Source organism: Solea solea, chromosome 18 (assembly GCF_958295425.1).
Source record: "Solea solea chromosome 18, fSolSol10.1, whole genome shotgun sequence".
Classification (NCBI taxonomy): Eukaryota; Metazoa; Chordata; class Actinopteri; order Pleuronectiformes; family Soleidae; genus Solea; species Solea solea.
Genome location: NC_081151.1, coordinates 5,555,643 through 5,581,510, shown reverse-complemented (window position 1 = coordinate 5,581,510; position 25,868 = coordinate 5,555,643). Strand labels below are relative to the sequence as shown.

Here is a 25,868-nt window from a genome sequence, read left to right as displayed (position 1 = left end):
CCAGGTCGTACGAATTGACGCGTAAAGACCGTCTCTATAAAAACATCCAGCGAATGCAGCAGACGTATGGCTTCAAAAACTTCCACATTGTTCCTCAGACCTTTGTGCTTCCCTCCGAGTACCAGGAGTTCTGCAGTAAGATACCGTAGCACCAATCTCACTCTTATTTTTATTTATTTATGATAGAGTTACTTTATACACTGTCAATCATTTTTGATTTCTCCCTCTTCCTTCTGCCTTAATCTCAAGATTGTTTTGCCAAGGATAAGGGCCCATGGATTATTAAACCAGTAGCATCTTCAAGAGGGCGAGGCATCTACTTGGTCAGCAATGTGAGTCATTTTATCATTATGGATTATTGTAGATACAGAAAGGTATTTTCGAGTTTTTCCCCCGGATTGTTTAATTTGAAGGATTTTAGAGATTACATTTTTAGTTTTTGCTCTAATGATGATTTGAAATCAAGTTTTAGTCAGAACATTGTTGGCACTTTTACTTGAAATTTGATTTAAATGATCAATAGTAATTGCTATAAGAGTATAGACATAAAACAATGTATTGATAGTAATAACATGTCCAAGAGTTCAATTAAATGTGAATATTTTCTGGTTTCTTTTTCTCCATATGATGTCCAGTGGCCGTATCACCCATATATTAGAATCAGAAATACTCATTTTTATTCATTTCTAGGTGCTCTAAAGTGTTTGGAAGCACTGTTTCAGACTAATTCTGTCCGTCACCCTGTGTCAACCTGCACAAAAAACCTTTCTCACAGTTACTTTTGATTGCAAACACAGGAAACGGGGAAACTGTTGATGTGAACCTAACCAAATGTTACCACAGCTTTTCTATTCAAACGTCGTCGTCTGTCTAATTCACACGCGAGCACAGATTCACATTAACGTCTAACCTGGTGGGCGTTCACACTGTGAGCACGCCGACTGAGCTCAAACAGCAGGCTGGCCAGATGTGTCTACAGATACAGCCGTCTTTGAGCACAGCATCTACCACTTTTTTACAACCATTAATAAGCTTTGTGGAGTAAATCACAGCGTTCGAGTGTTTTTGTAGGAGCTCAACAAGGTTCCCACTGTTGGAAAACATGTGCACGATTCTTCTTCTTCTTTTTTCAGGCATTTTTATGAAACAGTGGAAAGAATGTCAGAGTAATATTTGGAGAGGGAAAAAGAAATACGTCAATTTTTTGGGTTTTGGATTCTCTCTGAACTGTAGCCAGCACTGAGGTTACAACTCGTCAAACCCCCACCCCCAACTCTCCCATCTCCTCTCAACTTCGCCACCTGCAACACATTTCAGCCTCATAAATGACCCATCTCCCACCACCAGATTGTGTTTTTTACAGGCTGTTATTATTTCAGGCTGACCTGTTTACACTTCTCCAGCTTCTCTTGAGCTGGTTATTATTTATTGTTTATGGTAAATAGCTCCGTTATATCAGTCATTTGGAATTCAGCATGTTGCTTTGTGTTTATGAACCCTCATCTACAGCCAAATCAGATTTCAATGGATGAAAACATCTTGGTGTCTCGCTATATTAATAACCCACTACTGATAGACGGTGAGTGGCCACAGACACAGCTTCCTTTACATTTAAGACACCTTTGATAGATTTAAAGGAAAAATAATAATGAAGAAAAATGACACATTTGTTTTGTTTCCAGAGTTCAAGTTCGACGTACGTTTGTACGTGCTGGTAACGTCGTACGATCCACTTATCGTCTATGTGTATGAGGAGGGCCTAGCGAGGTGAGTGTACTGAGTGGACTCTGCTCGAGATGATCTTTGTGCCTTAAATAATTTGATATAGAGTCGTTGAGAATCTCTTGCGACGTCTTTCCAAAACATTACAGACGCACTGTAGCCTTATGTTGTGTTGTTATTCACGCAACATATTTTATTAGACATATTTAATAGATTTTAATTTAAAAAAAATTTCCCCCCACAACAATAATTTAGTAAATCTCCAATTCACCATTTCATTTTATGTCTCTGACCTCCAATTTCTCCAAATTTCACGGCCCATAGTTTGGGAACATTGCATTAGAGGAAACACAGACTCCTGCACAGCTCTGTTTGTGGAAGATAATCTCTGACAGTGACAAGACATTTAAAAAAAAAAGAAAAAAGAAGAGATGTTTAATATTAGACACAGAGAAAAGCCATTGTTTCGTTGAAAAAACAGTTACACAATAGCGACTTTTAGAGACCATGTCTTTAAAAACCTCTTCTTATGTCACGTACCTGCAGCCCATTTAGTCATTTTAGCAGATATTTTCCATTGTTATTCATACAGTTCCTCCAAGGATAAGTGGCACAGCCTTTCCCAGTTAAACTACAACAGAGTATACTGTATGATGTGGTACAGTGTAGATGAGAGGGTGAGATAGGATTGTTTTTCACGTTATGTCTATGAAGTAATTGTACGTGAATAGTGTTCTGTGTCTGGATATTTAATCTATAAAATAATCTCTGCAACAAAGAGGGAAAAAAAACCCCTGCAACCTGCATTTTTATTCTAACGCTACCACCTGTAGTGCATTAAATACTGTGTACACTTGGAACAATCCTGTTCCCCATGTGCCAAAAGAGATTCTCTTATAATGTGCTTCAGTATTTTCATTTTAAAGGTGAAAGGTTGAGTCAATCTGCTGTTTAAGTTTTAATGAGGTAAATAAAGTATTGAAGGGGTAAAAAGCAGCAGACATATTGTCTCTGTGTGTGCAGTTACTGTTGTTTATTATGCATAATTGAGCTTATGTTACATAGCCCTTTTTAATGTCCCCCGCAAACTGGTAACTATAAGGTCCATTATGCACTTAATGAAGCACAAACTCTGCTGTTATTGCAGTGCCCAGTAGAGGGCAGTGTTGACGTTGCTGCTGCTGCTACTGCTGCCAGTGCTCTGCACACAGAGTACAATATTTGTGGTTGTGACTTTGAGACAAAGCCCTCTATTGTTCCAGCTGCGAAAAGGTGCACATCAAATGTTGCTGATTGTGTCATTGTTCGAAGATCGTATCTCTGTGTGGATACGTTACATTTATTGGATGTAGTTAATCAGGGCAAGAAGAACTTGTTAATGCAAGAGCAGATTTTTGTCAGACACGTGTAAGTCAAGAGAGGGTAGATGATTTATCCGCCGACTGGCTATTCCCTGTGCTCCGGTGTAGAAGTATGCACTGGAGTCAGAGTGCCACCGCCCTGGCTTGATTATCACCTGGCAACAATAAATCATGGCCAAATCGTGAATATCACTTTTATCTCCTGACATTCCTTCGGGGTTGTGTTGGTATTCAGGTACACAGTGCGTGCCAAGGAATTCTCATTATTGCACATGTGGCATCCACTCCTCTTAAACACTGCCAGAAACTAATCTCTTCCAAAGTGCCCTTATTCAAGCAAGTGTCAACTTCATGAATGTGGTTACTAGATATCGCACAGATATGTAGTGGAATTGTTGGATGACAGGCTCTGTTTTTTTTTCCACCCCTCGCTCTTGAACAAATAAACAATGTCTTTGCCCAGGTTCGCCACGGTTAAGTACGACCGGACTTCAAAGAGCATTAAGAACACATTCATGCATCTCACCAACTACAGCGTGAACAAAAAGAGCAGCTATTATGTCAGGTGAGCTGCATCACTGTGGAGCCAGAGTGACTTACTCATCTATAAGTTGAGCGTTTGAAGTGCATTTCTTCCTTTTCAGTTGCGATGACCCTGAAGTTGAGGATTATGGGAACAAGTGGAGTATGAGTGCAATGCTGAGGTATTTGAGGCAGGAGGGGAAGGACACCACATGTGAGTCAAACCTTCACCTTCTCCTTATGGTTTTGATATCCACGCAGAGATGATGGACGTGAAATTTGCTCCGTTTTCATTTCACCTCTCATTCGCTCTTTGATTACATTACATTACACAAGTTTTTCCAGGTCTCGAAGAAAAAGAAAGAAGGACTCTAACCCTCGTATTATGCTTTATCTCTGTCCTCGTTTCAGTGTTGATGAAACAGGTGGAGGACCTTATCGTCAAAGCCGTTGTCAGTGCTGAGCTACATATAGTCACCGCGTGCAAGATGTTTGTTCCACACAAGACAAACTGCTTTGGTAATCAGCTTTTATTCTTTTATTAGTATGTCGGTAACAGTAAGAGAACATAATCTACTCCCAACACAAATGTTGTGAACATTGAAATCCCCAGCGGGCGTATAACCCAAGCCAGATTTGATTATGGAAAACAAGCTGCTTGAGAGTGGCAACGTGAAACTCATGAGATCTGCAGCTTTGCAAGAATTTCCTCTTGAATGAAATCTAATCTCTGGACAAATTTCTTTTTTCACGCATTGCAGATACACTCACTCACACACACACACACACACACACACACACACGAGCATACACCCCCCTCACATGCCCTTCCAGTTTGAGATTCATTGTCCAGCAGCTCCTCTGTACTATGCCTCCACTGAGCCTATGCGAGGCTGTAGACAGTCATTTCTCAGTGTGGAGTCTTCCTGTATGCCACTGCCCTCTGCCTGGCTGTTGGGCCATGGAGGGCCTGTTGCTTGGAGCAGGAGTTTGCTTCCTCTCCTCTGTTGCCACTCAGGTCTGCCTGATTTAGGCTGACTGTTTTCTTGGCTACGTCTGCCTAGCAGCGGGCTTGCGTGAACTCCATTTTGGAGCCATTATCCATGTTAGTGTTGGCACTAATTGTCTGTGCTCTCTCTCTGTGTCTGGCAGTCTCGCTTAGATTTTGGGGTTTGAAAGAGAGAGCATGTTGGCCGAGCCTCCCTCGACACCACTGTCTCTTTTTCACTTTCTTTTTCCCTTTGCTCTTGCTGTTTCTGTTTGTTTTTAATCCCCCCCCCCCACCCCTCTGCTGCTCACACTCTTTTTCACCTCGGAGATGTTGGAAAAATAAAGGGCTTTGCAGTTGTGACAGGCTTCTGTAGACATAATATCCCCCCCCCACACACACACACAACCACCAATTGGTGGTTGAGTGGACTGTATTGGGCATGTAGCAACATGGACTTACACCATAACACTGTCGCCTGCAAAAAGATGCTATCGTCAAGCCACATTAACCCAGCATATAAATTGGGGTATTTCACCAAGTCTCAACCTGGCTCTCACAACCCCTGAGAGATGTGAGTATTCTGCCAGTTGACACATAAGATAGGATAGATTAAGGGTTGGGGCATGTAGCAAAAGGACCACAGGTAGAATCAAACCCAGGTCCAATGCAATGGGCCCTACCAACTGAGATATGTGGCTCCCTCAGTCGACACGTGTCTTTGAACAATTGCAATGAAAACCAAGTGTGCCACTGTCTCTGTTATTCTCATACAATTATTAATCTATTCAACCCGATGCACCTTTATTTTGGATCACTTGTTTATGTCCCCGTATCCCAATTAGGGTCATGCTCTGTGTTATGATCTTCCAGTTTACTAGTTGAAGTTAACCAGGAAGTAACTCTATATTAAATATAAATTAAAGCCACCATGTTGAATGTGCCAAATAAATGTAATGATTTTTTTTTGCTTGTGATTCATTATCAGGCACATCTATTCAAAATAATACTAGGTCTTGAGTTGGTAGTAAAAATAGCCACATATAATGCAAAATTTGTGGCGAATAATGTTTATATAATGTGAATTGGGTCGCAATGGTTTGTCATCTTTTAAAAAAGAAAAAGTTTGGGAAACTCTGCTTTGTGGAAGAAACATCAGAATATAAAAGGAAAGTGTAAAAATAACTAAACACAATCACTCCAACCTGCTGAAATGAGGCTGACCAAAAGAAGATATCATGTTTAACATTTTCAAAATCCTCAATAGTGATATTTATCATAATAAATGTCAGATGAAAGGCTGGATTTGCTATATCTAACAGACCTAAAAGTGTATATATAAATATATATTGACCCTTTGTTGTGTTGCAACTGAGGGAACTTATATTCATGGTGTATGTTGTTATTGATTTTATTACACTACACTGGACACATTGACAGTGTTGCATGTCTAAAGCAGTCATTTTGCACAGTAACTAACTGCTTCGCCCCACGTTTGATTTGAAATAAAACCCGAAAAACAAAATGAGATCAGTGTTTCTATATTTAAGCCTTTGTATAGACAAAGACATGACGGCAGTTCGGTTGTGAAGCACAAAAGCAATTAGGTCCCACGCCTTTGACAAGGATGCATAATACATTGTGGTGTGCTGTAAACATGCCCATTATCTTTCTTCAGCCGTATCAGTTTACTTTTGAATTTAGTGTCATTTTGTTGCCTTCAGACGGCCTCAGGCAAGTTAATTACAGCATTCACTGTCTTTTCTAGAGGATAAAGTTTCCAAAGATAGACACTGACGGTCCCAGAGGACCACCCTCGTCATCCTCTCCACGAGGATCTTTCTGTCACTGTGTGATCATGTTGCATGCAAGCTCGCCGTGTGTGTATGTCATTATGTATGGATAATATGAATCCAGAGACATGCAGGAACCAGTGCAAAGGGTTTTACACGCACGCGGGTCTGTCTCTGCTTTGAGGAGTCCAGTTGAGTGTGTGTCTGTGGGCTTTAACTTGTCTGTTTAATAAAACCCACCCAAACCACCAAGGAGTCATGTTCAGTCAGCCCTTGTCAGCTTCTCCCTTCATGCATTAGTTCTCACTCTCTCACAACACAGCCGACAGTGCACCCAGCGTTCATCCCGGGCTGTACCAGCTGCCTGTAATAGGTAAAGCGTACAGTAAATACACGTTTGTCAGGGCAGTGAATGAGCTGATAAAAGCAACCATTGTTTGCGAGGTTTTATACAGTCTCTAGCTATTCTGGAAGGGAGCCATGCAAGCACCATAAAGCACATTATAATCTTAATTTACTGCAAATTGTTCCCCGCTATTTTAATGTCTATTAATGGCTTTAATACAATGTTTATTGTTTTCAAATAAGATTTCTTTCAAACTGCACTGTGTGTATCTAAATAGGCATACTGTAACACAAATCTTTTTATAGCTCTGTAATGTCTCATGTGGGAAGAAATGAAAACAACAGATTTTTTTTATTTTACATTGGTAAGGACTGTGTGTGTGTGTGTGTGTGTGTGTGTGTGTCTGTGTGCTAGTTTTTGTGTGTGTCTGTCTGTCTGTGGAGAGAAAATGCCACCCATGCAGCTCCTCACCGCCGCTGTGTGATTAATGGACAGTCTTTTTGCTGAGGGATGCTGATTACGAGATGTTTTGACTAAGATCTGATTAGCCAAGCCAAAGGCCTATTTTATTACACACAAAACATTCCACTTACTGGTCCTGTGTGTTCCACTGAATGTCCCTCATTAAGTGCTGAGTGTGGTTGGATCCCCCGTCTGTGAACCACTCTCCCTGTTCTACATTTATCAAAAGCTCCCACACACTTCTCTGCAGCACACTCGATGACAGTGTGGCTGCTGTTTCTCTTCAAGAGGCAGACATTGATTAGGTCCAGCTACCTTATTAATTAAGGCAATAGATGTGTATCTGTATTGATTTAATTTCTTCTTGTGGCGTTTGACTCCAATCTGTACCAATGTGCTCCCCCCCCCCCAACAGCCGAGGAACAGTTCAGCAGCAATAACATATCTCAGAGTGATGCAAGACTAATTCAATTGTCTATGAAGTAAACACACATGAAGGGAATACTTTGTGCTGCTGCTGCTGTTGTTGTGGGCCAGGGTGGGGAGATTATTGTTTTTGGGCGTTTGTCTCTTGTGGTGAAGTTTCCAACAGCGCCCATCCAATGATTTAAAAAAAAAAAGCCCCAAACTTCTTCATCATCCCTTTTCTCTGTCACAGTTCTTCCCTCCCTCCCTCCCTCCCTCCCTCTTTAATGGGTGTGTTGTCGATGTTCGCCGCCTCCCCTCTCCTTGTCTGTGATGCTTGTTGTGGGTTCTCTGCGGGCACGTTTAACAGCACTCCCCCCCACCCCCCCCACGGCAGCGGTCGAGCCACAGAACAAACGTGTCTAGCAGCGAGTGGGTTTGCATGGTTTTTGGGGGCAGAAGCTGCATCTGCTCCTAATTGGGGGAAAATGCACTGCACATGGAGTCTGCATGTCGGGGGCTGGTGAGGTGGCGTAACACCTCCCACCCTCATTTTCCTTGTTGTTGTGGTGCCACTGATGAAGCACTGCAGGCCCAAAACCAATGAATCCCCCAAGACTAATGTATAATGTTTTATGGCACACACACACACACCACACACTCTGTCTATCTCTCTCTTTGCATATGTGTGTTTTATACAACCTTATACAACCCATCATCACAAGTTAAATAATTCAAAGATGACAGTTGAAATGAATTTTTAAGTTCGTCCTGACTTTAATCAGTTCAGTTTCAAATCTGCAATTTGCAGTTACACCCATGCTGAACCAAATTGAAACCAAACAGAGTTGATTTTACTTTAAAAAAATGCAGATAATCAAAACTTTAGCTTAGGAGAGTTCTCTTAAAAAGTATGAATGTGAGCACGTCAGAATTTAGCACTTCTTAAAGTCCTAGTCCTAAAGTCAAGCCAAGAAGGGCTTTCAGGAAATCATAAAACCTGTGTCTATAGCCATGTCGGGCCTCAGACACAATCTATTTTTATACAATTTTGCAGTGAAAATAATTAGATGTAACACCCTTTTATTTAAAGTACTTTTATTTGACTTTATCTAACTGTCTTTCTTTATTTGGTCTCAGGCATATAGAGCGCCATGTACAGCCTCGTTCTGTTGAACTGGACCTGCTCAACGTTATCCGACCAAGTGCTATATTGAGCCATTGAGCACTGTCACGCTGGCTTTTGTATGCTTGACACTGGCATTGACCTGAGATGCGAGAACAAACAGTGGTGGTTGTGGCAGCTTTGAAACTCCCAAGCCCCCCCCTGCCCCCCCGCCCTATTCTCAACACAGTCTGTTCTTTTGAAGTATCATTAGAAGGATTTTTCTTCTGGCGCTATGGCTGGGGCTCTTTTGCCCTGCCCCTGTAAAATAAATGTGGTTCTTCCCGCAAGCTGCTGCTGGGGCCGGCGGGTCGTCGGCTTATTGGGTGACACTCCCCAGAGCAGTGTGAAGGCTGTCACAGAACACACAAAAAGAACTGAACACAGTGAGCTATATATCGGTCTGTGAAACAAGAGAAAAAGCTCCTGACCCCTTTTATTGTGTCACTCTTACATATTATACAGTGATTCAGTTCATATTTATTTCCTTAACTTGGTCACAGTGTACGATAAGGGGTGGTGGGGGGGGGGGGGGGGGGGGCAACTTTCCCTGGTAGTCGTTAGAGTGCTGCCCTTCTTTTTTAATGTATAGTGACAATATGTAGACTGCCCAACGTTCCCAGCCATGAGCAAATGATTGACTATACGTACGAAAATATTCACAGCCACAGTTGGGTTTTTGATCTTCCATCTTACATCAGCAGATTCACGACAGATGAAATGTGTATGTACTTAGTTAATGCAATCGAGCCGATCCCTCAGTAGCAGACATGGTTGACTGTCTCGTTCTTGAGTGATTGGATTTATAACGTGCGTGTAATGAGGAGCAGAGAGAAAGACGCCATGTCGCCAAGTGCCACATATAATGGGGCTGTGATAGAAACACTGGAAATGTTTGTGACTGTGATACCCTTCATCCTTTATTTTCAGATCACAGAGGTTTCTACTTCTCTCTCTCTCTCTCTCGCTCTCTCTCTTTCTCTCTGTCGACTTCCCAGTCTGCGGCGAAAACCTTTTGATTAATTTCCTGTTTCCCCTCTACAGAGCTGTATGGTTTTGATGTGCTCATTGACTCCAACCTCAAACCCTGGTTGTTGGAGGTGAACCTGTCTCCCTCCCTGGCCTGGTGAGTGACACTCTCGATTATTACACGATTTGATTTGTTGTTTTGAAAGAATTCTTGCTTCCACTGTAATCAAAATTTGCATCTATCTTCGTTAAGAAGTACTGCCAAAGTTTTGCGCTGTAACAGCTACGATTTAGTTTTTCTGCAGCTGCATAGAAAGTAGCCGTGTGTTTCCTCGTTGACGTGCAGCCGATCGGCCGGAAAAACAACAAAAGCACTCGAATGTGGTATCAGCACACTGCCAACTTGGAATTGGTTCCCAAAACTGTGATTTAAAGAGTGGCTTCTTTGTGATTTCAACTTGTATATTCTGTAAAAAACGAAATTCACTCAATCAAACTTGATTTTTCTTTGTTTACCCAACTTGTGCTGGGCCCGACTTGTTGCTGGTTTTCTCAAGGCTGGTCACAGCAGCAGTGAGGGAAATGGCCCTCGCACTCAGTTTGTGCTGTACATGGTTGACAAAATGTTGCTTTTAGCCAGTTTAGACAAACAAAAAAAGCTTTAAAAACAAACGAACATGTACCGTCTTACAATAGTGCAATGGTGCAGTTTGTTTTACATTGTGAATGTGAGTTTTGTCATTTTTGTATTTGCTCCTTTGTTTAATTCTTTTGACATGCTTTTATTTACAGTGATACGCCCTTGGATCTGAAGATAAAGGCCAGCATGATTGCAGACATGTTTTCGCTTGTGGGTGAGTGCGTGCGTGCGTGCGTGCGTGCTTAAACACTAAACTTAATACATCTTCCACCGGGTTCCAAAGAGATTACCATTCATAGGCTGAAACAAAGTACATTGAATAAGTAGGAACTCTTAACATTTACTAACCGCCGCTTAGTTTGTCGTCTTTTAACGGATTAATTCAAACTGCCTAGGAAAATGCAGAAATTACTCATACATAATGTCAGAGTAACAAGATATTATTGATAAATAATGACCTATCTGACAAGAGTGAGATTAACAAATATATAAATTGGACAGAGATGTGAGATTTTGATTAAATGAATAGCTCTGTGTAATTATGCTGTGTTTAATTCACCACTTTCTCTCCGAAGGCTTAAGTGGCTTGTTCTTGTGAGCAGCACGTTTCAAGCTGCCGGAGACAGTCGTCTATTGTCTGATGCCTAAGGTTTTTCCTGCATTCCACTTGTTGAGTTTGCACAAAGTGCCAAAAATAGGTGTATGGCTTTATAATGGGAGCCGCCGCGTTGAGAGAACAAACCGCAGCCTTGATTAATTAACTTTTTAAATGACGTGCAGACAAAATTGTCAACAGAGGCCTCCGTTGTTTTGTAGTTATTAAGCCCTTTTGAGAAACTGGATCCTACATGTCAAATAAAGCAATATTTAGCATGAAGGCATAAAAAAAAAACCTTCCCCCTGAGGCAGAGGTGAATACTGTTATAGACCAGTGTTCAGGTGTGTCTGTGTTAGGTCTCCTCCCTTTTTAATCATCGAATTCTCATGCACAAGACTGAACCAAGAAGAATCTCACAACCTGACCACTATCACCACATATGCACGCATGAGAATGTGCTTCATCCTTGTAGATGTAACATAGAGAGTAACATAATATTAAAGCTCTAGTATGGAACCATTATTGCCCCTGTGGACTTCTTAGTAATTACCACAACACTGTGGGTCGCCCTCTCTGGTTTCAGCCTAATGATATTAAAGAACTGGCCATTATTTGTGTGAGTCTGTGTGTGTGCGTACTGTACGCACAGGCTCAGGCCATGCTGTGGCCTGAAACCTTCCCCTCTGGCTCAGTTAATGAAAGAGTATAATCCTAAATTGCTAGTTATCTTTGGGCAGAGAGGTTATGGCGGGGTTGGGGGGGGGTTAGGAATGAGCAGTGGCATGCAAAACATAGCACATCTATTATGTACCAAGTCGGCTGTTGGCTGATAACACTTGGGCCGCATCCCAGATCCCAGTAAATAATGACAGCATTCCATTAGCATTCATTTTCCCTGCCTGTATATACGTAGCTGTCAAAGGTCTTTTGTCGCCCGTGTTTGTGATAATTGCACGGCAGGAGCCCCATTCTCTTTCTGACGGCTCGTATGAGGTAAAACAAATAGCCCGCAGCTCCGAGCTGTCAATAGACTCGATTCAGCCAAGGAGTGACTGCACAGTACGACATAAATATAGTGCATGTCTGTCACATTTCACTTGCTCACTCTGTGGGAATTGATAAGCAGTCATAGATTTAAATCCTATCGATAGGGTGTGAATTACCATTTTAATTCCAAATAGTGGGCTAGTCAAGGGCAATGTATCTCCTTTCTCTGTCTGTACTCATTTTGGGAAATGTATCTATTTGCTTTCTGGCAAAGAGTTAGAGCAAGAAACCACTGTCTTGTCTGTCAGCACATAAACAGGATGAGGCTGCAGCCTGTAGTCAGTCCGTGCAGCTCAATATAAAGACTGGAAAATAGGAATTTTGTGAGGGCTACAAACACCAGATTTTTTCCAGACAAATATTTTTATTGATGGCTAACAGGACGTGAAGAGGATTTCAACAAATAAGAAAAAAAAAAGAAGTGCTTTTGGAAAGCATTTTATTAGCTTCTATTAATGAGCTCAAGAGCCGTCGCTAGGCAGCGAATGTCACAGTAAATTTGAGCCTGAATAACCGTTTCCTGCCTTTCCATTCTTCATGCTATGCTACGCTCGCAGGCTGCAGTGTTACAGTCATGCAGTCAAGATTCAGACACAGGAAGAGTGATACCAATCGTTTGCCAAATCTCCGCAACAACGTGACTCATGCTTACTACTCTTGTCAAACTATGCCTCTGAGCGAGGAACCATGTCAGTGGGCCACATCAAGTCAAATCTAGTCATGTTGTATATCTGCAGCACAAGTCATACACGGGGCATAAAGTAACAGTTCAGCTGCAGCACAACTGTAACTTCTTATATTGAGCAGCAGTGAGCATGACTGTAGTAAAACATTTCTTAATTTGCGGTCTTAAAAGATTTGTCTGCAAACATGTCATTGTTTCAGTGAGACATGCTTAAAGTAATGTCATCTAATGGACGACACAAACAGAAGACTTGGTGCCTCCCTTTTACATGCACACTGGGAACTATGGTGGCCCTATACCAGAGAGGATGTCAGTCTTTTTAAGCATAAAAATGCAAAACACATGCACATCTGGCTGATTTATCTGTTTCTGCTGCCATAGAAACATCATCCATTTCCCTAAAATACATATAAAGGGCCTTTTCTAAAATACAAAAAGTGTTACATCCAGGTCTTGGGAAAAAACCTGGGTGCAATATAAATAAAGAGATTCCCACCTCCCAAACCACCCACAACACATTAAACAAACCATTTTAAAGGTTGTTTAATGGTAGTCTGGCTGTGAGTGGTTCAAAGGAAGTCCAATTTAGCTATGATGATCAGGGCCTGTTGTAGTGGAACCTTCATGTGCAAGATTAGTTACCTCCCAGGATTCACCTAGACACCACACGGCCAGTCAATAAAGCATCATACTCACACACACACACACAGAAAGAGAGGGACTGAAACAAGAAAAGAGAGACCGACCCAGGGGTCGTAAAAGGTCGTATATTCTGGACACAGTTGACCGTTATAATCTGATGTTTCTGATAGAACCCCCTTATGTTTTGTGCCCCCCACAGGCTTAGTGTGTCAGGACCCGTTATTGAAACAGCCACGCACTGACCGCATCACCCTGGACCCCAGCCTCAAACACCCAGCAGGCTCCAGAGCCCAGGTACTGTGACACGCACACATGCACTCAGTCACCCTTCCTTGTGAAACATTCATTTTTTTGTTTCTCACAGTGCATTCCTGCCACTGTCACTGAGCTCCGCGCTCTTACCCTCATGGAAAATCCACTGTAATGCAAAACAACTGCTAATTAAATTACAGTGTTTTAGTGACATCAGATCGTAAGAGCTACTCTCTGTGTCTTATTGTTTTATCATTTCTAATCAAGTGACTAATGCTCTCTACAGGCCTTGTTACCTAATGATGCCGAAAACAGCTAATGCACTTGGCTCCCGCCGCTCGACTACTGCACACAGATTTGGCACAGGGTCCGCTGCGGAGAGATTACTAAATCAGACAGATTACTGCTCCACCTTATTTTGTTCAAAGGGCCTGTTAGAACACACAGTTCAAATGTGTCATTGTTGTTAGGCAGTATACAACTTCATGAAGGTTAAATGGTCATGTTTACATCCCTAATAAAGGATGAACATGATAAATAAGTTGATTTGTTTCCCCCTTTTTGCTGCTGTAACAAGTGGATTTTCCCGGTTTGGGATCTAATATAATCTAGCCTCATTCTGGTGCTCCCCCACATCTCATTGTCTTCACCCATTGCTTCTTTAGAAACCACTCTCTGCACCGACAGCCGCCGCACACAGCCGAGTGGTAAGTTTTCTTCTGACTCCCGAAAATATTAATCTTCTTTTGCCCTTTTTCTCCCCCTTGCAATTCCTTAATGCCTCTTACATTACGGGTAAGAAATTGCTTTCTGCTTTTTGCTTATTTGATTGTCTGGCAATTACTTTCATGGTGGCAGACAGATGGCATATATTGATCCTAATGCTGTATTTTAGTAGAATTCTCATTACATTAGCAGCAAAGTGGCTTTGGTGAGCGAGTGCTTCAGATGCTGCACAGAGGCGGTGTTATTCAGCCCCACACAAGCCCAGCACTAAGCCAGCACTGTCACAGAGGTTGTTGAAGATCTCCATGTGCCTACAGTGAACCTGTCCTCTCTCTTTACTTTGATTAGGGGGCAACAGTTGAGACGTTTTCAGTGGGATTAGGCCTTGTCACTTCTTGGCTCGCGTTGTATCCCCCCCAGCCGCGTCAGACAAATTAAATGTAATCCCCCTGCTATTTAGATGAAAAATTCTGTATGTGATCCCATGGGGTTGCGCCTCACTGTCTGGCCCAAGTTCCTGCATCCATGCCAAAGTTGTCAATCTCACCCCGATCATGCATGCATGCAGCGGAGCAACCGCCAGGAATGCCAGTGTGGAACAAAAATGTTCCAATTTATGTGACAGTGCGAGGAGAGAAGAGGGTATTTTTGTTACTCCTTTTAGAAATCGTAATTCCTTGACAGGATTTTTGTTTCCACTCTTTTCCCCTTGTAACGACAGAAGGCTGCGTCTGCCAGTAACCCAGAGACAGACGGGTCAAGAGAGAAGGAAGGAGCTAAACAAGGTCAAGGGGACAGCACTTTGAGCTTGACTGCCGAGGAGGTGAGGTCTTACTAACGGCGGTGTGGAACATGATGTGTGTGAGTTTGCTAAATGAAGACATTATGGGATCCCGAAAATACATTAAGCCGTGTCTATTTCAGTGTCTATTTGTTATTTTTATTTCTCCACACCTAGCAACAGCCAGTAGCTGGAGCCATTTTGTTTCTGGGTCCATCCCATTGTTTTAAGCATGATCTCAGGAACATCTTGAGGGAATATCTTCAAATTAGTTTTAAGTGTTCAGTTGGACTGGAGGATGAAGTGATTTAATTTTGGTTGTCAAAGGTTAACGGCACTGTGACACTTTTTTTTTTTGTCCTTTGAACAAAATGCCCAGATAATCCCTTCAGATTTTGTAACGTTCACAGATGAACTGATTATTATTTGGTCATTAAAGGTCATTTTTATGTTTTGCATATCAAGGTGACATTTTTAAAAACAAAGTTGACCTGATTTAAGTTTGTCAAAGGCCAACATAACTGTGCATGTTTTTGTCTTGTGATTGTTAGGATTCCTTTGGCACCAATGTTCACCCATGGTGATTTGCCATGGGAATAATACACAACTCCTTATATGGACATCCTGGAGGTGTGTGTATATAGGTCACATATTCAGGCTTTAAAAAATTGCTGAAAAAACTCTGTTATAACGTAGTAATGGAAAAAATGCTCTGTGTTCTAAGGGTTAAACTCGAAAAAGTGTGTCGTCGGAAACACACAATTTCAGTTATTGTTTTGTATTGTTTTTTTTTTACAAATATAGATCAAAGTGCTGAGAAGGATAAAGGAGGAGTATGAAAGACGAGGAGGCTTTATTAGGATCTTTCCCACTGCAGAAACATGGGCGCTCTATAGGTAAGCTTTGCCAACGAGGAGCACTTGTAATGAGGGGGTGTTGGTCTATAATTTCTCCCAATATTAACATTGTTCTTTAATAAAAGTAGATGTGATATATTGATGTCATCGATGGCCAAAACCAGCCCATATGACTCCTCTAACTGAACTACCAGATTGTTTGTTTTTGGAACACATTATTTCAACGTTCCAAGAACGGCTCATAACCCGCGGAGACTAATTATAGAAATTTAGAGAGGAAATCCTTTTTTTGTGCTTACATTTCATATTCCGATATAAGGATTTGTTGCTTGATTAGATCCATGGCTTTGCAAGCAGCGGGGCTTTTGTGGCATTTTTAGCAGCATGTTATTGAGGGGTCTGGGCAAATTATGGTGTATGTAATAGTGATTGCGCCCAGAGTCGCTATATCACCGAAGCCCTCATTTTAACACATTTGCCACAAAGTAGAGTGGTCAAGGCTCATTGGGGCCCCTGCCTTTATGATTATTGTAATTTGCGTATTATCTTCTTTCTCTCAGTGGATATCTGGAGTCCAAGACATCAATGAACTACATGTTGGCGAGCAGACTTTTCCATGGAAGGTAAGCATTTCCACTGTGGTCGAGATTGGGGAATAAATCTCTCCATCAGTTTGTGGAAGCGGTCGGAGTCTAACGTTTGTTTGGTCTTGAATAGGTGAGGGGAACAGCTGAAAAGATGACGCACTGTCAACTTTTCCAGTGTGCCTCTGGAACGCACTGTGGGGAAGGAGGGCAAACAGTTAAAGTTGAACTGGGTCTTTATTTTTTTTATTTTAATACAACATGCATTCATGTGAGTTGAAGTAGTGTGGACTTTCAGGTTTTAACCACAGATCTGGGATCTGGCCCCCAACTGAGCCCTTCTATGACTTTTCCATCTTCGTTTTGGGAAAAAGGTTTTCCGATTAGAAAGAAGTTTCTTGCAAGATTTCAGTTGCTGTTATTGTTTGCCCTTTATTCTCTCTCTCTCTCTCTTTCTCTCTCTCCTTTGGACCATCACCACCGTGTTGCTCATGCCAAGTTCTGGTTGAACTACTTAATTGTACTAATTCTTCTCAGAACTGGCTTTAGTCAAAAAATGTGCCGAAAGGTGCTCTGCATTTGTTGCGGATATCTGTGTGTATAAATGTTTTATTGTTGTCGTTATAACCATTGTTTTCCATGTCCTGTTCTGTCTCGTAGGAATGTGAACGGGAATTTGCAGCTGCAGGTGGACGGCGTCCATCGCTGTCACGTTGTCCAGTACGAGAGGAAACTGCTGTCTCTCGAGGCACGTAAGAGGAGACAGCGCCACCTGACTCTTCGCTCTGCTGCGGGGAAAAAAAAAGCGGGTAGGCCTGATGTATTCTGCTTCGTTTTAGCAAAACGCTGTTTTTCTGAAACTGAGACGAGCGTAGCTAAGTGGGATAACATCACACACTAATACGCTTTTGGTTCCAATAAATAACTCCCCTGTGTCATGGTGAGGTTGGCCAAATATGACTCTGAATGATCTCATTTCATTGCAGCAACAATAAAAAGCCTATTTTGAGTGTATACGTGTCTCTGCTCTGAAATGCCAGCGATGCAACTGACATTTGTCTTTCCTTGCAACGCTGCATACCTCAGGGAAGGAGTCCAAGGCCTCCCCGACGGAGAGCGGCAGTCAGGAGGGAGAGGACTGCGATCGGGAGGAAAAAAAGAAGGGGAAACAACTTCTCTCGCCAGTCTCACATAAGGCTTTGGTAGCAGAGCAAGTAAAACAAGTGGCCACACCACTGGAGCGCTGCCATGGTGAGGCTCTGTCCAGCTCAGAGGCAGCGACACACTCTTCCAAGCCCAGAGTCAACCTGCTCAACATCCTTCAGCGGGGTTGGGACCTCAGGTCAGTCTGCATTCTGGGCTGCTGCTCAGGTTGGCTGCTGTGATCATCTTCCTCCCTGACTCAATTTTCTTCTGTCTCCTCCAATCTTTCCCTTTTTCACCAAGGAGAAAGTCCTCAGCAAAAGGACTCTGGGGTTATGTTTACCAAATTTTCATCAGTGTGGTCTTAAAACTGTTTCCAAAACTATTTATATGGCGACCCAGTTTTAAAAAGATGACATACTATTGGCAAACCAGTCAAATTCAAATCCAATTCATTCATTCATTCGTTCATTGTCCACCACTTTATCCTCCACATGAGGGTTACGGGGGTCTGGAGCCAGTCCTAGCAGACATAGGGCAAAAGGTGAGGTACACGCTGGACAGTTCGCCAAACAACCATTCACTCTCACATTCACACCTACAATCAAATTACAGGGTCCAGTAAACCTCAGCATGTTTTTGGACTACAGGAGTACCCAGAGAAAACCATAACACACACACACACACACACACACAGAGAACATGCAACCCATACGGAAAGGCTGCCGGTCGAACCAGGATTGAAATGACTCGAAACTGGCAACCTTCTTGCTGTGAGGCAACAGTGCTCGCCAGTGTTCTGCCGTGTGGCCCCAAATCCAATTCAATTTGTGTTCCAATTCAAAAGTGTGTCACAGAAATTAACAACTGTTCACTGAGCTGAGATAACACGGCATCACAAGCTCGAATGAATAATGAAGGGACATTGCAACTACCACAGTTTAAGAAACACTTTCAGTTGGAATTAACAGTTTTAAAACAGAAAAGATCTAAAGAAACAAATAAATAAACAGAATACATTACACTGGAGATGGGAGTTAACTCCTAATATTATTTTGAATAGCAGATGTATGTTTAATAAATGAATCACAACTGATGAAATGTATCTGGTCTGAGTAATATTTGATAACATCCAAATTTGAGTGATAGACCCTTTAGGATTACACCCAGATGAACTCACAGTGCTGCATTCACTGACACTTAAAGTGGAAGAGGAATAAATGAAATATATGTATGAAATATCATGTCATATCAAATAACATATGAAAAATCAAATAATGCTTTTGAAATGGTCTCAATTTTGAAAATAATGCAAACACTCACAGTACAGTATGCACGGTATGCTGCGTGTTTACGGACGCGCAGCAAAGATCTCTTCTCTTGTCAATTGCAGAAGTGTGCCTGCGATTATAATTTCAGGAGGAATTACAATAACAAGTCTGAGTTCGCAGAAATTCCGCAGTGCCTGCCAAGACTGTGTATGAAGCAGAGAAATTATAGTACAGCAGATCATTCTTCTTGTCTGACAGCTTCTTCTTTTTTTCCCCGACGACAATGTTCTGACAGTTCTCACTCTAGGTTTACCTGAGCCTTGAAGACCGTTAATCACTCCGATGCCGGATCAGGACAAGAAACATTGTGTTTCAACAACCTCTGGCTGAAAGTGATACACATTGTACCTGTTTTTGTTGTCTCACTTTTCATGGATAATGTGACAAAATTGGAATGGAGTATAATAATGCACTTTGTTGGAACAGATGTTCTCCCTGTTTCCAAACCAGCTGAAAACTTACTACATAATGTTTGCTGTTGCTTCTTTTCCCCCCTAATGTTTTCACCTTTACAGAACCTTTCATGATGGTTTTCCTGTTTTTTCTCTGTAGCAAGGTGCAGGCCAGGATGGCCTTTTCCTCGTACCTTCAGCGAGTCCAGCAAAGACTGTTGGCAGAGAGCAGAGCGAGCGCCATACCATCTTGGCCAGAAAAGGACAATGACCAAATGGTAAAATGATCATTTTAAATCCCCCTTTTTCCTAATAAATGGACACTGAGTGGGAAATCCTGAAACATTTTCCCTCTCTTTATACTGATTAATATTCTGTTACTCATCTGTACCCTGGCTGTAGCTGAAATATGTACAAGGCAGTTGTGGCTGCACTGGAAAGTCTACGTTGTCATCATCACTGACCATAAACCTTTGGGGGGGGGGGTGAATATGGTCTCAGGCTGATCTCTAGCACACACACAGATACATGCATATGGAATAATTGTGGCACGATGAATGGATGATCCTGGGACTGGTGTGTTTACTTTGTCCGCACAGGAGCTGGTGATTCGTTTTCTGAGAAGAGCGGCGAGTAACCTTCAAGAAGACATTAAGGTGGTGTTGCCCAGTCGCCAGTTACCGCTCCAAGACCGTAGACGCATCCTGTCCCACCAGCTAGGGGATTTTATTCACTGGTACAATAAGGTACCCATTGTCACACAGTGATTTTTATAATTGTTGGAGAGAATGCAAAGAGCAGATATACGATTGCGTTGGTAGGTAAAAGGTAGAGACAGTAAGAGAGTTCAAATTACAAGCAATTAAATTCTGCTTAACGGTTTAACAATTTAATTACACTTCATTTCTTGCCAACCTTTTTTTTTAAGTGTGTAAAAGAGAGGCAATTAGTGCAAAGGATGAGTCAAATAATTTATGTTTATCAGCATTTACCTGTCGATTAGCTGATTCTGTGGTGTCCCGATGATTTTGCCTGCAGTACTGACTACTCAGAACAGTTAGTTTCACTTTATATTCATCATATTAACCCTTAGAACACAGGAGCATTTCAGCTGCTTTTTCCCCCATTACTATGATAAGAATGTGCAATATAGAGTGTCTTATATGCTTTTTTTCCCCCAGTACAACCATGCCTATCTGATGAACTATATAAACACACCGGATCAACAAGTGCTCAAAATGTTTAAAATCGGACTGAATTTGTGAAATATGGGAATACGTCACAGTTCAAAGTTCACATGGCTCGTTTTTATGAATAAAAGGGAAAAGAAAAAAACTTCTGCACAATTATTACTACTTTATATCACTACTAAAAACTTTGACTCAACAACACAGAGTGTTGGCTCACCCCAGTGTCCTTGAATTTTCTTAGGTGGTTTAATTTCTGCATCCCCTTTTTAAAAACATAATCACACGGATTATGTTTATCTGGAAATAGTTTGCACAACACATGTAATCTGCTGTCTTTTTTGTGTCTTCAACACAATACAGGAAACTGATCATATGGTGAAAAACCAGGAGAATAGCAAAGAGGAGCGTTGCATAAACCCCAGTGTATTTCACGAGTACATCAGCGCTGCAAGGTTAGTGAATTGGCTGGAACGCATACCATTGTTCAGGGTTTTGGCTCTTTACCTCTGAACTTATACAGTATATGCTACCGAGTGTTGAGTGATCTCAATCTGCCACATGCATTTATCTCCTGTTTCCACTCCCAGTGAAAATGATCTGGAGGAAATACTGACATTCTACACTCAGAAAAATAAATCAGCCACCGTCTTCCTCGGAACAAAAGTCAGGAGTGTTAAGAAAGATGATCGTGAAATAAATGTGAGAGGAGATTCTGGCAACTGTGAGAATTCCAAAAGTGAGTTCCTTCCATCCTTTTTTTCCCTTATTTTTGTTACCCTAGGTCTGGTTTATGTTTAATATTTTATCATTCAAGCACTGTAAACAGGAATTGTGACATTTGCAAAAAAGAAAAAAAAGATAATAGAAGGATTGAGTCATCTGGGGGTGAAGAGGAGGTCAGCTTCAAATGATTAGCACTCTTTGGAGGAAAACAAATGTGTGTCAGAGGCGAGGAATGGCTAACTCATGATAACGGGGCTCTGGCTTCTTTCGTCCTTTGAACAGCTCTGTCTGTGGCCAACGAAGATTCCAGCGCTTCAGAGTCCTCACTCTCCGCAGGGAAAGTCAGCAGTGACCTAGACATCAAGGCCACAGAGAGACAACCTTCTGTACGTGCGCCGTCTGGAGAACAACAGACAGTGGTTAGACTGAGTAAAGCCCAGCCAGATGTCCAGGCGTCTCAGCACTGCTCTGGCTTTCCTGTGACTTTAGACTGCACACATGTTCATGTGCAACACTGCTCTCCTGCTCCCGAATCCCTCCCTCTTCACTGTCCGCCACCGCCGCCACCTCCCCAGCCGCCATCCTATGCACAATCACTGGCAAAGTCTCAGTTCTGCCACTCCGAAGCTCTCTGTGACCCTCCTGCATACACCTCGGCCCCCGTGCTAACGCAGCCCCCGAGAACGATGTGGACAGCTGCGTCCTCTGGCTCTTGCACAGTCTCGACTGGGCAACCGACCCAGGGGCTCAGGAGGATTCAGTCTTTTACCTCACCCACATCCGGTGCCGGGGCAGCCTCGTCCATCCCGAGTGCAACGCACATCTATAGTCAGAAGCTCTCAAGGCCCATATCTGCAGGTCAAGGTAAAGTCATTTACCCCATTCAGACCTTGAACCGACATCTGCATCCTAATGTTGTTAATTCATGTTATGATCTTCAGTCAACAGAAGGAGCAGTTCCAGTAAGCTGAAGTCAAACTCATTGGGGACCTTGAAGGAGTTAACCTCCCTGTCTGCCCAAGCTCAGTCCAACCAGCAGGCCTTTATTTCAGCCCTGCAAAATCTGGCTGACAAGCAGGTTGCTCACCAGTATGCCAGCTCCAGCCACATCAACCTGCTAACACAGCACGTGAGTTGTTCATATTTTCCCCCTCTGCAACCCACCGAGCTGACAACCTATGCCCACCAGGAGCAGGAAGTTTCACAGTGTTTGAATAAACAGCTTGAGTTATGAAGCAACTGTAATGTAAATCTGTTACATTTCATGAGCGGAAGAGGAATCTGGCCCCTCTGTAGTAGTCTCTCACTGTGAGGTCTCTGATATTCCTCTTTGTTGATGTGTAAACCTGGCTCTGACACCATGCCGATGCGCGGCGTCTAGCTGCTCATTCCCCTCTGCAGACCTGTTGGAGCCGGAGGGTCTGCTGCCTCTTACCGCCTCTCACCTTCCTCCCCTTAGCCCTCAGCTTGCCTGCAGCCTGTGGGCTGGGGTTGGTGCAGGGGTGACTCTGGAGGCAGGGGTTTGAAGCCGGCTGGCCCTAGTGGCGAGCCGCATCAAGCCTCGGCTCTGTGTGAGGTCTCATTATCAGATGCACCATGGGGGAGTGATTTCTGTTGATACTTAAGAAGCAACCACTTTTTTTTAGGTAATTGATGCCTATAAATAGTGGAATGTGGCAAATTGGCACTGAGCGGGGGGAGCGGCAGCTTCACAGGCTCCATCACCACCTTCTCCAATATTCCCCAAAGGTTTGTCATTTGGCACAAGGAGCCCTACAACCTCTCCTCCCTCCTCCTCTGCCTAGCAGGTTTTTTTTTTTTTTTTTTTTTTTTCTGTCAAAAGTTCTTTGTGATGGCACCAGACCACACAGACTGCAGTTTTTTTTTTATGGCTTCTCTTTGACTGTACTTTATTCTGTGTGTTCTAAAAAGGTGTTTGCTGTATTTCCTATGAATAGTTAATCACGGGCCATGGCAGCGGCGGTTTATTTTTCAGAGTGAAACAGTCCAGTGTTTTGCACTTGAAGGTACATTTAGAATGTCAGGGCTCAGATCTGAAGTCGTTAAATCACTCGCTGAACTGAACGGAGACCTTTGTAAACAGAAACATCACCCTGCTACACAAGTTGACCTCTAAGTTTCTAGTAATTATTCACTCTCATGCCAGGCCACATACTGGTGTCAAATGTTATAAAATACACAGTATATTGGGTTTATGTGGTAAATAATTATTTATTTACATTATATAATTACATATAGTGTTCAAAAAACGATGCCTAAATGATTAATGGCATTTAGTTTTTTCATATACAGTGCACGTTTTCATTTCCTCACTTCACAACAAGCAGTTTCTAAAAGTACACCCAGTCTACAGCAATAAGTAACTTAAGGCTGTAGCTGTGTAACATCTGTGCTGACACATTTTTCACGCTGTACAAGGTTTGGCAGCTTTACAGTTTTCCCACTGGACGTTTAGTGCTACCCAGCAAGAAATAAAGTAAATAAAACACCAGATCAGTATGATTAATTCTTACATTCGATTACAGCGGCAAAGCACAGTTCCCATGGCGATCGCGGAGGTGCAGTCGCTGCAGAAGTGCTGATGTGGTTGTAAACAGGTTTTCCGGGCCTGACGAGTCATAATAACTGATTCTGTTAGGGATGGAGGTTTGGGGGTGGGGGGCGGGGGAAGGGACCACCTGGATTTAGTGCAGAGTGGAGACTAGCAGTGCCATGTGCCGTGTGTACATTTCCGACAAGCACCATATACAGGGGAATAAAGTAGCTGATGTAGGAGGGAAGAAAACACACAATCACTACAGATTTTTACTGCTTTCCTGATTTAAAATCCGATTTAACATTGATGTTGTTGCAACTGAATACTAACAACATCCTGTGGAAGTGTAATTATTTAATTTGTCGTGTGTGTTTTTGGTTAAAAGTCTTCTCCTCTGCCCACAGTTGACCAATCTGAACCTGGCCACCAGGATGCTCGGCAGAGACTGCTTAACACTGAACCCTAAAGTACGTCACTCTGTCGCTATGACCCAAGGGCCAGTGAAAGCTGTTCACTCTGGAACAGATTTACTCGGCAGCACTGTGTGAGTAAAAAGAAATGTATCACTGCTTCCTTTGTCTATTAAAAGTTCGGAGGAAAGTCTTCTCAAAGTTCTCAAAAGATAACAAGTCTTTGATATTGGATCTAATTGTTTGATTATTTCATTAAGTCTTTTATTTTATTTTATTTATTTTTTTAAGTTAGTGGGTCAGTAAATACAATTTACAATGAACAACATAAGAAAAATGCACAAAATCTAGAAATAATCTTAAAAGGTAAAGAGTCAGAAGATATTTCCTACTTCACAAGTCCATTCTACATTGTTGTTCATGAGAAGTTCCGCTATGCTTCGCTTTCATGATACAATTGTGTTTTTAGACCGTTTCCCTTCAGTATGTGAATGTTATAATTAGCTCATAAATATGAGCATACCTTTATATTTAGTATGTGAAGATCAAAAACATCCTTCTGAATGACAACAGTACAACAAAGCTGATTTTGGAGTGCGCAGAATCAAGTTAAACAATTCTCTGAAAAGATTGTTCAGTAAATGAAAGAAAATATGAACATAAATGGAAATTGTTTGACTTTCTGCAACTACTTCAAAAACCCTTCTTAGGTCACCCCACCCACAGCACACCTCTGCTGCCCTATTAGGACCGCTTCAATCCCTTTGATCAGGTCTCACCATTGTGCTCACATGTACTATTTACTCTACCCTGTGCGGCGCAGACTCGATGGAGTTCACTGCCAAGATAAACAGCACGTCTCAGCCCGAGTTTGTGATGCTGTGCTCATTATGCACTCGGCGATTCCTGTTTTAGGAATCAGTCTTAAAGATTTAGAGATTTAAATATAACAATTCATTCAGTTTGAATGTGATCAAGACACCATTCAGATCTGGTATTATCATCCAACCTCAAAAATCATATCACATCCATCCAATCTGTCATGAATGTGTCCTCAGATACGATCACAGAAACCTTAACCTTACCTAACTTTTACATGAGAGATTGTGGTGTCCTTTGTGGCCATACTCAAGGCTCTATTAGTGGTCTGTGACAAATGTATGCATTGGTCACAATTGGTCTAAAAGGAAGTTCAATATGGGCCAGTAAATTAGCATTTGTTTCATTCTTTTAACTGTGCTTTGTGGAGCTAAGTAGCTGCAGAGAAGGCAGCTCAATTCCGGGAGTGTGTGAAGCGTGTTGGCTGCTTAAAACGTTGCACTGCGGGGGCGGTGGAAGCGGAGGCGGAGGCAAGGGGGTGTAGTGTCAACACCCACATTGACGGTCTGCTCCAGACTCCTGCCTCCACGAACCTCCATCCTCACCCCTCTCACTCTACTCAAAAGATGAGAAGGTAGGAAGGAAACAGAAGTACAGAATTTGATCATGTGGTTGGCCTTTGGTAGCAGAACCTGTTTGAGATTTATGGTGCAATTCGCCGAGAGGTAATCGTCAATGGTCGACCCTAAACCTTTTAT

At 42.3% G+C, this 25,868-nt stretch overlaps 1 protein-coding gene across 4 annotated transcripts in view; it reads left to right on the top strand.

The window, feature by feature from the left end:
• ttll5 (tubulin tyrosine ligase-like family, member 5) overlaps positions 1-25,868 on the top strand; it is a 44,931-nt gene that overhangs the window by 3,057 nt on the left and 16,006 nt on the right. For 2 of the 4 annotated variants that reach the window (XM_058614666.1, XM_058614669.1), the window contains 23 exons: positions 5-135; positions 250-332; positions 1,510-1,579; positions 1,683-1,767; positions 3,547-3,648; positions 3,728-3,819; positions 4,017-4,124; positions 9,809-9,890; positions 10,526-10,587; positions 13,545-13,639; positions 14,263-14,304; positions 15,045-15,146; positions 15,909-16,000; positions 16,522-16,584; positions 17,206-17,354; positions 17,632-17,887; positions 19,572-19,689; positions 20,011-20,157; positions 20,962-21,053; positions 21,189-21,337; positions 21,607-22,188; positions 22,266-22,453; positions 24,286-24,425. In XM_058614666.1, the coding sequence (XP_058470649.1) occupies positions 5-135; positions 250-332; positions 1,510-1,579; positions 1,683-1,767; positions 3,547-3,648; positions 3,728-3,819; positions 4,017-4,124; positions 9,809-9,890; positions 10,526-10,587; positions 13,545-13,639; positions 14,263-14,304; positions 15,045-15,146; positions 15,909-16,000; positions 16,522-16,584; positions 17,206-17,354; positions 17,632-17,887; positions 19,572-19,689; positions 20,011-20,157; positions 20,962-21,053; positions 21,189-21,337; positions 21,607-22,188; positions 22,266-22,453; positions 24,286-24,425 (3,030 nt within the window). The remainder of the gene's footprint in view (positions 1-4; positions 136-249; positions 333-1,509; positions 1,580-1,682; positions 1,768-3,546; positions 3,649-3,727; positions 3,820-4,016; positions 4,125-9,808; positions 9,891-10,525; positions 10,588-13,544; positions 13,640-14,262; positions 14,305-15,044; positions 15,147-15,908; positions 16,001-16,521; positions 16,585-17,205; positions 17,355-17,631; positions 17,888-19,571; positions 19,690-20,010; positions 20,158-20,961; positions 21,054-21,188; positions 21,338-21,606; positions 22,189-22,265; positions 22,454-24,285; positions 24,426-25,868) is intronic. The other 2 variants (XM_058614668.1, XM_058614667.1) reach the window with 2 other exon arrangements.